The sequence below is a fragment of the Mytilus galloprovincialis genome, chromosome 10 (assembly GCF_965363235.1).
Source record: "Mytilus galloprovincialis chromosome 10, xbMytGall1.hap1.1, whole genome shotgun sequence".
NCBI classification, from domain to species: Eukaryota; Metazoa; Mollusca; class Bivalvia; order Mytilida; family Mytilidae; genus Mytilus; species Mytilus galloprovincialis.
In genome coordinates this window covers 70,904,434-70,923,913 of record NC_134847.1, presented here as the reverse complement: position 1 = coordinate 70,923,913, position 19,480 = coordinate 70,904,434, and the positions used below count along the sequence as shown (strand labels likewise).

At 31.8% G+C, this 19,480-nt stretch overlaps 1 protein-coding gene across 2 annotated transcripts in view; it reads right to left on the bottom strand.

Annotated features, from left to right (window-relative positions):
- LOC143048286 (uncharacterized) overlaps positions 1 to 19,480 on the bottom strand; it is a 142,599-nt gene that overhangs the window by 106,479 nt on the left and 16,640 nt on the right. For both annotated transcript variants that reach the window (XM_076221873.1, XM_076221874.1), the window contains exons 9-11: positions 15,743 to 16,331; positions 13,339 to 13,407; positions 12,092 to 12,211 (exon numbers count right to left, since the gene is read on the bottom strand). In XM_076221873.1, coding sequence (XP_076077988.1) covers positions 12,092 to 12,211; positions 13,339 to 13,407; positions 15,743 to 16,331 — 778 coding nt within the window. The remainder of the gene's footprint in view (positions 1 to 12,091; positions 12,212 to 13,338; positions 13,408 to 15,742; positions 16,332 to 19,480) is intronic.

The window sequence follows — 19,480 nt, the reverse complement described above, 5'->3', positions numbered from 1 at the left end:
TAGATGAAGCATTTCACTATCCTTCAGAAACATTATATAGATGAAGCATTTCACTATCCTTCAGAAACATTATATAGATGAAGCATTTCACTATCCTTCAGAAACATTATATAGATGAAGCATTTTACTATCCTTCAGAAACATTATATAGATGAAGCATTTCACTATCCTTCAGAAACATTATATAGATGAAGCATTTTACTATCCTTCAGAAACATTATATAGATAAAGCATTTTACTATCCTTCAGAAACATTATATAGATGAAGCATTTTACTATCCTTCAGAAACATTATATAGATGAAGCATTTTACTATCCTTCAGAAACATTATATAGATGAAGCATTTTACTATCCTTCAGAAACATTATATAGATAAAGCATTTTACTATCCTTCAGAAACATTATATAGATGAAGCATTTTACTATCCTTCAGAAACATTATATAGATGAAGCATTTCACTATCCTTCAGAAACATTATATAGATAAAGCATTTTACTATCCTTCAGAAACATTATATAGATGAATCATTTTACAAAGCACTTCTTATCCCCCTTGTCAGTGGAGTAAGAACAAAGAAAATGATGAATCTTGATAAAAAAACACAGGCACTTGTCTCAGAATTTTTTTTCCCTATATACCTTAATATAACACAAGGTACTTAACTAAATTTTTTGAAAAATGACCCCCAGTCCCGAATTCCCGTTATTTTTCGATTTCTCGGTTGTCAAACCTACTTAAACTTAATATGCCGTAAATCTAAATTGATTAATCTACACAATGGTATATGACACGACTATCATTGTTGTCGGGGTCATTAGTAGCAGGTCTCAGAAGTCGGTCAACGGGATTTTTTTTGCATTCGTCTCAAACTTTGGCAACACCCAGCCCGCAGTGATTGAATTATTATAAAAATTATTAAAATAAAAACTGTCAGCTTCCCTCTGACTATAAATTATTATCTTTATTGTAAATTCTTTACAGATTATGTGAAACAAACCCAAATAAGTGTTTTTTGAGGTCTGTCGAATGTGTCAGGAGTTTCTAATTTTAGAACTCAGATTTTCCCATTTTATTGACATCATTCAGACTCTCTCTGGACTTTACATAAGATATTGAGATAACTCCAAAAGGTTTGAAAAGCGAGAAAGTTTGAAGTATCATGAAAAGATGTATTTAGCTAATAATGCTATTTGTTCATGGTATGTATATTTCTAATAACATTTTGATATCATTTTGAGTAGGGAAAACAAAACAAAAACATATGTCAATCCTTATTTGAATGGTAAATTGACATTTTTTAAATCCTAAACTTGCAGAACCCCTTGTATTTTCGAAAATATTCATCAATAGTCAATTTTTGTAATAGTTCGTCATTTGAAAAATGACCATCTGCTATACCGGAACAGGAATGGACAGTAATCCCACCTATATTCAAGGAAGCCACTCCCGTTGTTCCTGTGACTGCGACCGTTTTCCCCCCTTTTTTTAGTTCTTGTTCTATAGTACAGACCAAATGGCTCTTCCCCGTTCCACTTTGCCCCAGAAGCAAAAGGTTATGACCATTTTTTACCTGATTCAATGCTATAAGCTGTTTGACATTCATTTTGTTATGAAACACACGTGTACACAACGACACTAATGTAGAGTTATAAATTGACCAAAATTTCCCACATTTATTTTTAGCCAGACGATCGACCAATGAGAAACCAGTATAAAATTACATGCGGACTGGGTGTTGCCAAAGTTTGAGACGAATGCAAAAAAAATCCCGTTGACCGACTTCTGAGACCTGCTACTAATGATCCCGACAACAATGATAGTCGTGTCATATACCATTGTGTAGATAAATCAATTTAGATTTACGGCATATTAAGTTTAAGTAGGTTTGACAACCGAGAAATCGAAAAATAATGGGAATTCGGGACTGGGGGTCATTTTTCAAAAAATTTAGTTAAGTACCTTGTGTTATATTAAGGTATATAGGAAAAAAAATTTCTGAGACAAGTGCCTATGTAAAAAAAAAAAAAAAAAAAAAATGTAATAAAATTTGATGTAAATGTGTTGATAGAATGGCAGTTGTAATTAGATGGTTGCCCTAAGTGTGATGTCTTTAAATGTTTAATATAGGTGTTTAGTAACAGATTGGAAATGTCTTTTTATGATTTAATGAATTATATGAACTGTTCACTTGATGAATAATTTATAAAATTAAATTTTCTGATGGTTCCCCTGCACCCAGAAAATTCTTGGAGTAATATTGTAGAAACATGTATTTTTCGTGGGGTTAAAATTTTGTGGTATTGTCTCTATATAAGATTTCATTTGGATTTAATTTCATGCTTTTAATTCAGTGGATATATTTTTCCAAGAAATAAACGAAATTAAATCCTCCACAAAAATTTCTGTTTTTACAGTAATTAATCCACAATTTGAAATTTATTGCCAAAATTATGGAAAAGAGATTCAGCAACTATAGTATTATGAGGTCATAATGATAAAGAAGTAATAACATGATACTTTGACTAAAGAGTGTAATTTTTTAATGAATAAAAAAAAAACAAGAGTGCACACACTGAAATGTCTCGCCTTCTTTACTAATCATTGATATTATGTTGATAGTCCTAAATATAAAGCTTTATTACAACTGTCACATTAACTTAACATTAACCAAAAAAACTAAACATTGATCAATGAACCATGAATATGAGGTCAAGGTCAGATGAACCATGCCAGGCAGACACGTACAGCTAACAATTCTTCTATACAACAAATATAGTTGATCTATTGCTTATAGATGTAGTTTAAGAAAAAAATGACCAAAACACAAAGACTTAACATTGAGCAATGAACAATGAAAATGAGGTCAAGGTCAAATAAAACCTACGCAACTGACATAAAGATTATAAAATATTTCTATACACCAAATATAGTTGACGGTAAATGACCTATTGCATAAAGTATTAGAAAAAAAAAACCAAAACTCAAAAACTGTGACCACTGAACCATGAAAATGAGGTCAAGGTCAGATGACACCTGCCAGCTAGACATGTACACTTAACAATCATTCCTTACACCAAATATAGTAGACATATTGCATACAGTATAAGAAATACAGACCAAAACACAAAAACTTAACTATAACCAATGAACCATAAAAATGAGGTCGAGGTCAGATGACACCTGCCAGTTGGACATGTACACCTTACAGTCCTTCAATGCAATGAATATACTAGACTTATTGCTTATAGTATCTGAGATATGGACTTGTTTTCTCGTTTGAATTGTTTTATATTGTCTTATCGGGGCCTTTTATAGCTGACTATGCGGTATGGGTTTTGCTCATTTGTGAAGGCCGTACGGTGACCTAAAGTTGTCTGTGTCATTTTGGTCTTTTGTGGATAGTTGTCTCATTGGCAATCATACCACATCTTCTTTTTTATATTGACCACCAAAACTTAACCTTGTTCACTGATCCATGAAATGAAGTCAAGGTCAAGTGAAAACTGTCTGACAGACATGAGGACCTTATGTTACCAAATATAGTTATCCTATTACTTATCATTAGAGAGAATTTAACATTACAAAAAATCTTAACTTTTTTTCCAAGTAGTCACTAAACCATAAAAATGAGGTCAAGGACACTGGACATATGTGACTGACAGAAAATTATTAACATGAGACATCTTATTACAAAGTATGAAGCATCCAGGTCTTCCATCTTCTAAAATATAAAGTTTTTAAGAAGTTAGCTAACGCCGTGGCCGCCAGATCAGTATCCCTATGTTGAGCTTTCTGCGACAAATGATGCAGGCTCGACAAAAAATTTAAACATTTGAACTTAAAAAGACATGCATATGTCTTTGTAAATGACATTTTAAAATAAAATATCTTTTTGGTTACTAATTAGTTATTTCTAAAGTTAAACCACAATGCACACTTTTCCCTGCTATAGTATACATATTCCCACATGTAATTCAATGTATCTGAAAACAGAAAGTACATGTATCACAGATGATCGGAAAACAGAAAGTAGTTGTCTGACACTGTGATCGTAATAAAAATAGCAGCTGATGGTCCTTGAATAAAACAATCCTTAAAATATTTCTCTTGCTCTTTTGACCATGGCAAACTAGTTTACATTTTTCTATAATTAACATTCATGTCAACACTCATTCACTGATAACTATAATGTCACAGCACTCATTTATAAATAATGTTTTTGGCTGAATTACATAACTGTCTAATCAGTTTATTTTGCAGATGCCTTTATGATTATAACCCTCATGTCATGTATATATATATGAATGAAACCATTTCTCATAGAAAACCAGATTCATTTGGAAAGCAATGTCAACCCTCTGTCAACCAAATATAATATTGTTAACCTTGCACATTTCATTTATAGTGTTATGGGCGGAGATTTTTTATATATCATTGAAAACTAACAGATTATTTATATTCTATGACCTGATGAATATCATATTCACAAAAATTTGACCAGTGCCATTCAAAGACTGCCCTCAAGGAGCCCAAATTGCCGGAACAAAAACCTTGATGAATATGTCTAGGTTAAATTTGTTTTCTTCAAATTAGTTGTGACAAGCAAAACATTCCCTTTTATCTTTTTCCAATTCATTTTTCATGCTCAGAATAAGTTTAGATTCATCTTCTTTTTAAATATTTTTAGATAAAAGCAAAGGATTATATAGGTGACCAGGAAACTTGACAAACATGAAGTAACCATCTAACTTCTGGATTTTAGGCTTAATACCAATAGATTGCACCCTACTGCCATTGGACAATGCCTGATTTAGAGGGGGCCAGAGGGCCAGCCCCCTTTTTGTGAAAAAAATTTGGTTGATTATATAGGAAATCATGACATGAGCAAGCCCTTTCATGGGCAGTCAGTGCACCCTGTTTAAAAATTTCTGGATCTGCCACTGATGGAATGAAATTTCTATGTCCCTCATACAGCAACGAAAAGTTGCAGATGAGACAAATATCCAAAGTTGTAATGAAAGCAGGAGACATGTGTGAACTAGATATCATTGAGATGGGAGCCATCTCTGTGGGCCCCGCTGTGAATAATGTGCATTAAAAAATTGTATCTTTACCATAGGAGATGGGTTTGTCAACTGAAATCAAAGTTTTTGACCTTGACCTTTGACCTAGGAAGTTGTAAATAAATTATGACACACCCTTTGGTGTTGGTTTATAAACATGTCAAGTATAAACTTTGAAATGAGAACGGTTCTCAAGATATAGAGCGGACACGATCTTTACCATAGGACATGGGGTTGTCAACTGAAACCAAAGTTTTTGACCTTGACCTTTGACCTAGGAAGTTGCACATAAATTATGACACACCCTTTGGTGTTGGTTTATATACATGTCAAGTATAAACTTTGAAATGACAACGGTTCTCAAGATATAGAGCGGACACGATCTTTACCATAGGACATGGGGTTGTCAACTGAAACCAAAGTTTTTGACCTTGACCTTTGACCTAGGAAGTTGTACATAAATTATGACATACCCTCTGATATTGGTTTATATACATTTCAGGTATAAACTTCAAAATGATAACGGTTCTCAAGATATAGAGCGGACACAATCTTTACCATAGGACATGGGGTTGTCAACTGAAACCAAAGTTTTTGACCTTGAACTTTGCCCTAGGCAGTCGTTCATACATTATGACACACCCTCTGGTGTTGGTTCATATACATGTCAAGTATAAACTTTGAAAACATAACGGTTCTCAAGATATAGAGCGGACACGATCTTCACCACAGGACACAGGGTTGTCAACTGAAACCAAAGTTTTTTTACCTTGACCTTTGACCTAGGAAGTTGCACATACATCATGACACGCCCTCTGGTGGTGGTTAATAAACATGTAAAGTATAAAGTATGAAATCATAATGGTTCTCTAGATATGGAGCGGACACAAAAGTGTTACGGACGGACGGACGGACAGACTGATCACTATAGGGTACCCGCCTAAAGGCGGGGCCCTAATAACATCAATCAATCAATCAAAAGATGGTTGTAAATACATTTTTACCTCATTTCCCTGGTTAAGTAGGAATTTATAGAAGATTATTTCTGGTTTCTCAAAAAAATCTTGATTTCTAAACACAAATTTTCTTGTCTCGTGTCATAATATCATGCACAAAGGAAAATGAAAAACATGTGAGATAATTGACAACTACTTGCTTCAATCTTACTTTAACACACCTCCTGGTGAGGAAATGTGCAAAAAATAGCAAGGTCTATAATCTTTGTAAATCAGACTTCAAATGAGGAAAAATTGGCACTTGAAAACATTATAAAAGTGTGCTCTTCATAGGCAAACTCTCAGTTCTTTATGAGCCAAATAATAGGTATGCTTTTTATCTAAACTATAAAATTTCTCAGTGAACTGAAATCTTCAAAGAGTTTCATAGAATGGATTCGTGCAACAAATTATGTGTTGCATTTGATAATTAAGACCTATTTCATTATCTGTAAAGACTACTACAACCTTAGTCACCAAGTTTTTCTTTACTGAAATTAAAGGCTGAGAAAAAAGGACATATAAGATTATCCAAGCCTATCCATAAAATTTACCACTCTTGTCATTCTATTTGTCAAAATTATTGGATATAGTTTTATACACCAAAATATCAATGAAAAGGGCATGCTTGGTTGGATTATTTTACACAGTTACCGGTAATTCAGAAAATTTTATGTTTCAGATGAAATTATATCTGCTGTGGTTTCCATATCATTTCAGTTGTCAAGTATGTTCAGATGTACTCAGCTTGGTAGGTTAGTCAAGCAAGGTCAACTGAAACAGTTATATACATAGATATAGGAAGATGTGGTGTGAGTGACAATGAGACAACTCTCCATCCAAAGAACAATTTATAAAAGTAAATCATTATAGGTCAATGTATATATAAGTTCTCTCTGGACCAGTTAGACAGAATATATATTTGGCTTGGAATAAAAAAGATAAAGTGCAATTTTCACTTACAACAAAAATTCCCTGCAATATTAATAAAGGACCTAACTTTATATGGGACATGACTTTAACTGCTAATTTAGTCTTGACAGTTGTTGGATGTCTTCACAGTGATTAATACAAGATCTTAAGCCTCAAGACATCTTCTAATATAGACTTAGGTACAATTTGATATTCATGATTTTAAGGTAGAAGTAATTAGTAAATTGTTTGTATAACTGCTGAAAAATGAAACAAATTTATCTATGTATCAATTTCTGAAATCTGATCTTGTCCTAGCTAATGTTACAAGTGCCTATTTGAAATGTAGCCTTCTGTCTAATGGCTATGTTTTTTTTTAACATGAGAACATCTTCAAACTATTAAAATATTTGATGCTAACATTTATTGCCAGGAACTCACAGAGTCATATACACTGACCAGGAAATCATTAATTAGTATCATACCAGTAGTATACAGTTCAGATGGTAGGGATTAATACCACAAAGTATGGCAAGTGGTCAGTACTGAAACATGGATTACTAGAACAAGTGTCAAATCACCACATCAAACATATCAATCACTGCCCCCTGCAGATAGGCACCAGCCACTAAATTGATAATTTTGTGGGTGAATAAAACTGTCCTTACTCAGGACAAATAAAACACTAATTCATATTCCAAAAAAATATTTCATTTTGACATCTTGGCTACTCCCACTAAGCTACATGAAGATTAATAGGTTTCTGTAATGTTTATACCTAGCAGAAAATGGCAGTAAGCAGGAGTTAGTAATTACAAGTTATGTCTGAGGAATTCTGTCAGTAACACAAGTCTCCGTATATTCTGGAATCAAGTGTTTCAATATGAGGAGGAATGATTAGGTTGTGTTATGAATGGAAGTGCCTGTGAGAGACTCATGACAGTGATAGGCTCAAATTCCATTCTTTGTAACACTACCAAAGATTCCATTCACAAAACTCAATATGCATGGTGCATGTCAATTAATTTATGAATGGTACTGAAGTATGGAAACCTTTTTCTGTCACAAGAAAGCGCTTTCTTTTGAGATATTATTGCAAAAACATATGACTTTGTGCTATAAACTTGAAAAGGCATTATATCATATGTTGAATAAGTGTGTTACATAAGGGGTTGCATTTTATGCACACAAAAAGTCTTAATTAACACTGCTAAAAATCCTGAGCATACTCAGGTACCAAAAAAATCCAACTACTTCAGGACATATAATTAAAAGTTAAAACACAATTAAAAAGTGATATATGAAGGAAAACATATTAATTTCAAGATTGTTACCTAACATTTATTAAGAAGGTTTTCAGTTTTTTTGCCATACTTAATAGAAATGTTTTGCCTGACAAATCTGCATTCCTGGACTTTTTTTCTTCAAGACAATAGGCAACAAACACAAAATACGTAAAAATTATCATTTACATTTAATGACTTCTGACAATTTCAGCCATGTTGACTTATTTGCAGATCTTGCTTTGCTAATCATTTAATATAATGTTTCTCTTTAACTCAATAAATATTATTATCATAAACAGAGCATATCAGTTTTCGTGTTGAATACAGAGGTGGATTTAGGATGAGCCCCCCCCCCCCCCCCCCCGCCATTTTAGTGGGAAAAAATTGTTTGATTATATAGGGAATCACTGAAGCATGACTGGAATGGGCCCCACTTATGAAAATTTCTGGATCTGCTACTGAAATATAAGCTGCTCTAAGAGTATAAAATCCAATAAGACAGTTATAAGTGACAAATCTACATGCAGGTTTCAATGACTTCAAATGGCAGATGCTGAGAGTGATCTTTATTGTATACTATAGTCTACTAAACAGTTCCCTTTCTGTAGATCTAAAGATATAGATCTGTATAATGTCTAGTCATGTTTTACTCTTATGTTTAATATCCAAGATATTTTAAAGTGCTTATCTTGACTGAAGACTGACAAAAAGATAACTACCATAAAAAATATAAATCTATGGTTCTTATTAAAATTCCCCAAATTGTAGATAATCTATATTGATGATAAGCTTGCTTCCTTTCTTTAAATTTCTGCACATTTAGCACAAATCATTTCCCCAATATACAGGTGGATTCATTTACTATAAATTCAAATATCTAATGCCAAGGTTTTTTTTATAAGTGTGAGAAATGTGACTTGGATCAAACTGCATAATTAAAACCTACCATTTCATTCTAAACATAAATATCTCTATGGATTATATTTCTGATAAAACTTAATAAATTTGTGCATTTCAGTCAAATTTTGACAATGCACATGATAATTAATAGATTTACAGTGTAAATGGTATGTATAAGTCATCGGATAATTTGATTTCATAGACTTTACTAGTAGACACAAAAACTTAGTGCTTCAGAAAATAACTATATAACCAGTGGCGGATCCAGAAATTTTCCTAAGTGGGGGCCCACTGACTGACCTAAGAGGGGGCCGGCTCCAGTCACGCTTCAGTGATTCCTTATATAAGCAACCAAATTTTTTTCCAAAAAGGGGGGGCCCAGGCCCCTGGGGCCCCCTCTAAATCCGCCTCTGATAACAGTATTGGAACTAATAATATAAGACACCACATAAAGCATAAAGGTATATCCTAAAACAATTAACTACATTTATATTCAACTTCAGTATGCTATGAGAATTAAAACAATGCATCTGTGCTTTGATGTATGATGATATGCTAAGGATTTGAACCACGCAACAGTGAGCAGATGCATCACATAATCATCTTGTTTACGATTTCCAAACCAATATAATATCACTTTTCTATAGATCTGTCATTTTGCAGTCCACCTTTAAATGTACAGTTTAAGTTTAGTGGGGGATCCAGGCATTATCAAAAGTGGGGGTCCGCTCTAGTCATGCTTCTGTCATTTCCAAAATAATTAACCAAATTTTTACCCCCCCAAAAGGGAGGGGGCACTGGCCACTGCCCCCTGCCCCCTTAAATTGCCTCTGCACCTATTACTTTTTCTGAACAATCAAATAAGTATAAGTATAAGAAATTCCAAATTCATATACTATCCTGTATCAAAAGACTAATGAATGCACTTGTGCGTTGGTTTTTTTTACACACTAATAAATTCAAATTTCATATAAAAACCTATCCTGTATCAAAAGACAAATTAATGCACTTGTGTATTAGGATTTTCCCTTACACACTGATACATGTTCATGTCCAATATATAGTCCACAATACATCATGTACTTAACAAGAATGCAATGCTTTATTTCAAATTATCTTTTCCTTATCATGATTGAAGACTGACAGACAGATAAACTTCCATAAAAATCTACAAATTTATGTCTGTAATTAAATGTAAATGTGTGCAACCAGATGAATCTCTATATATAACTGATAGGGTCCAAATTGTCCATTCATAAAAAAGCCAACTTTAGTAATTACAAGTAAAACCTGGGAACACCTATAAGTATAAGTTATACCCCTGAGGTCTATCCCATTGTGGTATATCTCATTTGCACCATGACATTTTGGCTTAAACTTATAAATAGAATTCAATAATAAAAAAAAAATAAAGGGGGGAGGGGGCTAAAAGGAACTCAAATTTTAGGATAAAACATGATAAATGTAAGTTAATTTGTTTAAAAAGTACAATATTTATTACAATATACAGCTGCAAACTTAATAAAGACAAATTCAATATTAAAGGCAAAAAATATCTACTGAAAAAAAGAAAGCGTTTTTCTGCCTAAAAATTCACTGCACTTTTATTCATATGCATATTCCATATCGTAAGGCAAAAAAGTGTAACATGTCAATCTTAAATAGAAACCTTTACTTTTTAGACCTTTACATAACCAAGTTTTGTTGTCAGTCTAAAAGATGAGAAAAGAAATGTAGGTCAAGGTTTACCTTTCATTCAAATTAAAAAAAAAAGATCTTGTAATTTAATTTTTCAAATAATGTTCAGTAAATTGTATTTGCAATTTATATATATTAAAAAGAAAACACATGTTTGCAAATTTTTTAACCAAAATCAAGAACATGGTGATTAGTAGGTCATTGTTTTTACATATAATTTTTTTGTTTTACATATGATAGATATAAGAAGTGCCTTTATTTGTAACACAATGTTTAGATTATATGTGCTATATAGATCTGTCAATATTTTAGGCTTATTATTCATGTGTAGGCTTCCTACTAAAAAGGACATATTATTTATTCTATAACTGCATGAAATCATATTTGTTTAGACTGTCTTTTTCATGATTTTAAAATGCATTTCTTTAAAAAAATAAATTGCATATATATTTAAAAAAAATATCATTGGAAAAAATAGTCATGTGCAGCTAGGATAAGATAACCAATGAATATAAAGGCTAAAAATATGAAGATATTGTGTCAAATATGTTTTATCATATCCTATACATGTACTATAAATTCAGAAACTAATGCATGCATTTATCTTTGCAATTCAGTCATTACTGGTTAAAATGCATGATCTAATTAATGCGATTGCAAATATTTTGAGATGGATAATCAGTACTGAACTTAAGTATGCTCGCTTTTATTATTGCGAAACTGATATTGTTGCATTGTTTGCATTTATTAAATCAATGCAATAATTTCTGAAATTACAGTAGGTGTTTTATTTAAGAATCAAATGCTTCTTTTTTGCAACTTCATTGGGGTGTAAAAGCGTTGAAGCTAGGATCATGAAAACACGATTTTATCAAGTTTTTTAAAAATTTACCTGTGCACTTTATTGTGGGACCTCGTGTCATCATGAATGATGTTAATAATGTTGATTAAGGAATAACGCGAGATTGCAGTGTAGTCAATCAGAATAACGTATTATAATGAAACATACATCTAAAGTGATTATTCTGTCTTAAATGTTAACTTACAATGTATATATTCCAGACTTTTTGTGCAATATGTAAGCAAGCACATACCATTTTCTACATTCAACTGGAACTAACTTTGAATATGTCACACATAGGTCTGTTTGCGATGCACCAATGAATAGTCATCAATGTTCTTATGGGTCGTTAAATGATGTCACAAATAGATATAAAAACAGTCCATTAACTTACCCAATTTGATAGGGTCTTTCTTTGGCATAAATATGGGCAAGAGATCTTCTGGAATTTGTAGAATGGTCTGACCTTCACTTGTTGTTCCAACTTCAGGCTTCAATCCCTCACTGCCAACTTCTAAAATGGGAAAATAATCTTTCTTCGTTTCATTAAATCATAAAAATAAACTACTTAAGTTAAGATTAGAGATAACAAAAAAATAACAGTTTGGCTGGTTTGTACATTGAAATTGTTATGCAGGCCATCAGAATTATTTTCCCTGATTGTACATTTATTTCTGCAAAGTCTTCTAAAAAATATATTGATGTGATCAGTTGTTGGATTTTTCTGTAATTGTAGTGAGAATTAATTGTTTCTCTATTTTGGGATTAGTTTGTCAGGCAATTAGTGACAGTATTTGTTAGATTTCTTTAAAGTCTATAATATGTTGATATTATCACACAGCAGAGTGTTAATGATTCACTGCACAGACAAAGAATTTGTGTCATGGTAATTCTTATTTTGCGATGACAACTGATACTTCAATCAGAATTGATAGGGGAACCAGTCATTGAAGGTATTTTTTATACATGACCATCCAGTGATAATATCTAACAAAATTAATAGTTCCACCTCAATACCACTACATCAATCTGGTTAAGGTAAACCTGTATCATTGACAAATACCACAGCTAGTGAAGACCTTAGTTTAATTTCATCTTGTTTGGTTACTCATTAATTTAACAGATTTCTAGTCTAAGGGAGATAACTTAATAACTCCTTCAACTGTGATACATAGATTATTTACTGCTACTGAAAAATAGACAAAACAGAACTGGAAGTCACATGAACTGTATATACTGTTTCCCTAAATTTTTCAATTGTTTCATGTTTTTAACTAAGATAAAAAAAATTAAAAAAAAACCCACCAATTCTAAATACATTCAATGTACTACATAAATAATTACACCCTAAAATGACCACTTAGTTATATATCTAATTAAAATGGGATTTTTTCCCTCAAGGAGAGGCAAATTGTTTAACCTGCATTGCCAAAACATGAAAGCTAAGAGGATTGAGCAATATATAGAAGACTGTTTTCACGAAAATTCAGAAAAATATTATCTAAACAGAATTCAAGTCATTTGTTCTTTGAATTTTCAACACGATGTTGCATTCTATTATCTGTCTAAAGATACATGTACTTCTGAATAATTTTTAACAATTTAAAGATAATATAATATTACTGTATATTTGTTTTATACCTGGATTTATGATGGAGGAAACCATGGCTTGTGCTGATACTGCTTCTTCTCCTAAGTCATCAGTATCCTCTGTAAAATGGAAAAATCATAAACATTCAATGCTAGAATAAATATGTAATTCATCAACTTGCACACTATCAAAGTCTTTCTTTTATCAAAGTCTTTTTTTAACTTTTATTTTCCATCTATCTATCATGTAGGAAATGAATAATTAAAGCAATTAAAGGTAAATGAATAAAGATTTCAATACACATTCGATAATTTTACTATAATATAAATGTTAGAAGTGTTTGCACATGTAAAATATAGGTTTTGCTCATTGTTTGAGGCTGTACAGTGTCACTTACATCCCTGTAATGTGGATTCTTTTAGACAGTTTTCTCTGTGTTAATGATACCATATCTTTTTAATTTTATATTGCATGTAATTTACTAAAAAATAACAATCATCAGAATTAAACCTTTAGTAAATAAAGGGCTGCGCTTTAGCGCATGATACGTCCGTTGTTTGAAAGACGACGGGCGTATAAAAATGGCAAAAAAGACTACAATGACAATGAGGAGAAGCAAGAAGATAACAGGGAAAGTGAAGATGGTGAAAGTGACTCTACTGAAAGTTATGATCTAAATGAGGAAGTAGGTGATGAAAGTAAGGATTTCATTGACGACGGGCGTATAAAAATGGCAAAAAAGACTACAATGACAATGAGGAGCAGCAAGAAGATAACAGGGAAAGTGAAGATGGTGAAAGTGACTCTACTGAAAGTTATAATCTAAATGAGGAAGTAGGTGATGAAAGTAAGGATTTCACTGATGATGAAGATAAAGATTTCATTGATGATGAGGAGGCCTCTTCTGGGAATGAAAATGAGGATTTTTCTGATGATGAGGACAGTGATTACAGTGAAGAAGACACTGATGATTAAACCTAGTTCAGCTTTTCAATATTTAGCATAAAAAACAAATATCATTAACATTGGCATATAACATAGAAGTCTTCAATGCAATATAAGGAAAGTGATATATGATTATGGGTTTTAGTAATTCTATGGCTGATTTCCAAATTTTATAGTAGTTTGAAAGAAGGTAATTTTCTTGGGGTATATTGCTCATAGTTAGATTCTGTTGAACACAGTAAGGAATCCATACTAAATAATACGAAGATGTATGCAAAAGTTGTTCAAATGGTGCTTAATATGGTGGATAATGATTATTACCTTTTTATTGTTTAGAATATTAACAAGATGATCATATTGATAAATGTTTAGGAGACTTGATTTCCTTATTTTTTTCATAAAATGACACCCTTTAACATTGAAGGAATATTTAGTCACATGTTAGGATTTTCATGTTGTCACTTGTTCACTTATTATGTGCTATTGTAGACTAGTTATGTTTTATAACATTTTTTATTGCGCTCAACCCTTCCACCGAAACCGAACTCTATAAAAAAGCTGCAATGCTAAGGTATCATTTGTGATTTCAATTGCAACCAATTTTAACAAGAGTAAAACATCCTATATGCAAAAACAGTATTTGATTTTTATCCATAGCTTAGATAGTAAAAATGTTATCATAAAATGATATATGCCTCAGGGAACAGTTAGTATCTCAGGGACTGCTAATGTGCTTTCATCCTTGCAACCATTCAATAATAGTACAAACGTATGACATTCATGGAACCTATTTTTTACAAGAAATTTAATTTAAATTGAACTAAAGATTTTACAAATTTTATGTTTTCATCAGATTTTATTAAGTATTATTTGTTACATCAATAGATATAAACAATTCACCAAAGTTTCATGGACATTGGTGAAAGCCTTTTTGAGTTATTGTCCGAAGTGTTAAAAATCCCCCTTTTTTTATGAATAAAGCCCCATAAATCAAAAACTTAAAATCTGAAATTTATAAAAATTGAAAGGGAGCTTACATCATTAGATATAAACAATTCACCAAAGTTTCATGGACATTGGTGAAAGCCTTTTTGAGTTATTGTCCGAAGTGTTAAAAATCCCCCTTTTTTATGAATAAAGCCCCATAAATCCAAAACTTAAAATCTGAAATTTATAAAAATTGAAAGGGAGCTTACATCAATAGATATAAACAATTCACCAAAGTTTCATGGACATTGGTGAAAGCCTTTTTGAGTTATTGTCCGAAGTGTTGAAAATCCCCCCTTTTTTATGAATAAAGCCCCATAAATCCAAAACTTAAAATCTGAAATTAAAAAAAAACGAAAGGGAGCTTACGTCAATAGATATAAACAATTCACTTAAGTTTCATGGAAATTGGTGAAAGTGTTTTTAAGTTATTGTCCGAAGTGTGGACGACGGACGGACAACGGTATACCATAATACGTCCCGTCTAAAAGACGGGCGTATAAAAAGGGTTCAGATCCTTACCATTAACATCATCATTTTCTAACTCAGATATTTCCATTCCCTCATCGTCCTCCTCAGTCTGTGGATTGGTTGAGGACTCTTCAGGAATGGTATCCTCAGTTCCTGTTACATTGGCATTTACACTATCTATTGTTCCTGTTTCTATAAGATAATTATCCTCCCCACTTATCACAGATTGTTGAACACTAGGGGTAATAATACTGCTGTTATCACATGACACTATTTGACCTTCACTGGTCGATATTAGCTGACCATCATCAGTTGATAAAATTTGTCCTTCACTATGTGATATAAGTGAACTTTCACCAGTGGATAATATTTGTCCTTCACCACTATGTGATATAAGTGATCCTTCACCAGTGGACAAAATCTGTGCACCACTGGTTGATATTATCTGTCCATCACTAGTCGATATAATCTGCTGACCCTCAGCTGATGTCACAATCTGACCAGCAGTTGTAGAAATAATCTGTCCATTGCTAGTAGAAATAATCTGGGCATTAATTGTTGTTACACCTTGAGATGTTTTAGTTAATAGTGATGGTAAAGACTTGACTTGTTCTTGGAAGGCCTGGAAATTTTGCAGCCCCTACAAAGAAATAATACATCTTCAATTATTAAAATATAATATAAAGTTAAAAAAAAAGAAAGAAAAAATTAATAAAAACATTTACCAATGCAATTTATTTCCTTTTATATATGAAATTCAGTTTCTTGCACAAAAAGTGTAACTTGAACATGACGACATTAATATATTACTGCTAAATAGATACTGTAAATTCAGAAATTATTGCAAGACTTTTATTAATGTGAAGTATGCGACTGGGTGAGTATCCCAAAAATGTGAAAAAGAAGAACTCACATTTTGATATCAGAAACATATATATCTGTATGCAGCTTTTCTTAAAATCATACTTACAACTGTGCTTTTTACAGTCTTCAAAAATCACAATATTAAATGCAAGCAATAATTTCTCAATTGACAGTAATAAAGACTACATGTATATAAGTAAGAATAGTTTCAACATTTGAGAATTCATTCACTTCCAACTATCACATAAGCTGTGATCACAAAAATACATGTATGTCTCTTCTATGTGTCACAAATTAAAACAAGAGAAACTGTGAGCTACTGCTAACTGATGATACACCCGCTGAAAGTGGATAATCTCAAAAGTGTAAAAAATATGTAAGTGTTCGGTGAACAGGAAGTTGTTGAGTATTGAATCTGAAACAGCATCACACCATAAAGCTGACTTATATAAACCCTGAAACCAAATTTCAGAAATTCTTGTATTTTAGTTCCTGAGAAAAATGCCAGAAAAATATTCATGGGATGGATCGACTGACGGAGGGACAGTCAGAGGTAAAACAGTATACCTCCACTTTTTTAAAGCAAGGGTATACTAATCTATGATGCTGCAGAAAGCAAATCTAAATCTGAGAGCTGCAATGAGAGTCACAGGAGAGAGGACACGATTCAATATGTGTTCTATTATTGGTGTGGTCTTGAAGTCATTGAAGGCTTTATTGAGAAGAATTTACAATATGTGTTCTATTATTGGTTTGGTCTAGTCATTGAAGGCTTCATTGAGAAGAATTTACAATATGTGTTCTATTATTGGTGTGGTCTAGTCATTGAAGGCTTTATTGAGAAGAATTTACAATATGTGTTCTATTATTGGTGTGGTCTAGTCATTGAAGGCTTTATTGAGAAGAATTTACAATATGTGTTCTGTTATTGGTGTGGTCTAGTCATTGAAGGCTTTATTGAGAAGAATTTACAATATGTGTTCTGTTATTGGTGTGGTCTAGTCATTGAAGGCTTTATTGAGAAGAATTTACAATATGTGTTCTATTATTGGTGTGGTCTAGTCATTGAAGGCTTTATTGAGAAGAATTTACAATATGTGTTCTATTATTGGTGTGGTCTAGTCATTGAAGGCTTTATTGAGAAGAATTTACAATATGTGTTCTATTATTGGTGTGGTCTAGTCATTGAAGGCTTTATTGAGAAGAATTTACAATATGTGTTCTATTATTGGTGTGGTCTAGTCATTGAAGGCTTTATTGAGAAGAATTTACAATATGTGTTCTATTATTGGTGTGGTCTAGTCATTGAAGGCTTTATTGAGAAGAATTTACAATATGTGTTCTATTATTGGTGTGGTCTAGTCATTGAAGGCTTTATTGAGAAGAATTTACAATATGTGTTCTATTATTGGTGTGGTCTAGTCATTGAAGGCTTTATTGAGAAGAATTTACAGTACAGCATGTAAAATGTTTTGTCTAGAAATCTTGATAAATTGAGTGTTTATTATGCCAAGTGCATTGGTACATATAGTGCAATAGGACAAAATGCTTCCAAATTTTTTTTCAACAACCTGGCCTAATTTTTAGCATATATGTAACATAATTTTTTTTTTAATCATTAATAAAGCTTCTTCAATATCTGACCAACATAATTTATTTCCTTTTTAATCATTGATAAAGCTTCTTCAATATCTGACCAACATAGTTTATTTCCTTTTTAATCATTGATAAAGCTTCTTCAATATCTGACCGACATAATTTATTTTCTATACCTTTAACTGCAATCAGTCTTTTTTTAAAGGTTAACTTATAGATCTATTTTTATTCATTTTCTGCATCAAAATATTCAAAATCTGGATCAACATGCAAGTTGGACTACTTTTCAAGTTGTAAATCAATATGCCCTAATTGTTTCTTACACTACATTTCAATATATAAGTTACATCCAGTTAAAAACACCTTGACCTTTGAGAATCCTTGTAATGTTATTCAGTTCTTGGGAAAATTATTAAAACAATCATAGGTTATCAACCATTGTTACATAATCTACTTGAAAATACATCTGATAAGAAGATCATCTTTTCCTGCAGGTATATTTACTAATAGGCAAAACTTATATTTATATCTAAACACTCATTAAAACAGAACAATACCAATTTAACCTAAAAACCTACAGTATGACTATTTGCTTTTGTTTGTTTAAGGTCCAGTAGCAAATATTCTATTCATATTTGTAACTAGAACAAATCAAATGATAAATAAATATGGAGAGTTGTCTCATTGGCTTCTTATAAGATAAAAGTGTATCAACAATGATATAAGATGTACTAATAAAACTACTGGTTGAAAGCGGGCATCTTGAGGACTGTGACAATTTTGGCTGTTTATTATTTTAATGAACACTAATTCAAATTGTATTATTCTTAGTTTTTGAGTGTACAGTATCATCAGCCACGTATAATATATACTTATCATAAAGAAACACTGTGTGTAAATTTTTAGTCTTTACATTCTCACACCTAATAAAGATTAAGGATGTACTAAGGTGAGGTTTTGGACTTTGTGTCAGAAGTTCAGACTCCTTGGTTTTTTTTCTACAATAACAGGGTAAAATATTTTGTCCCATAACACCCATTTTTCTTTTCATATATAGCACATAAAATGTCATTTCCCAAAATATAAGCAGATTCTAGATTTCTTTTCTTTCGATTTGAGATCCAAAGTATACCAATGCAATTATTAGGTAAAAGTCAGTCAGCCTTTTCTTGCCATTTTTTAAAAATCAGATATCTCAAAAAAGGAGCTCCATTACCTATCAATATTAATCTTATTTTGTTCCTTAACTAATACTCTTTCAACTTATAGTATCAATTTAAAATTCTTGATTTGTAAAATTTCTCCTATGTACTTCCTTAATTTAAAGAA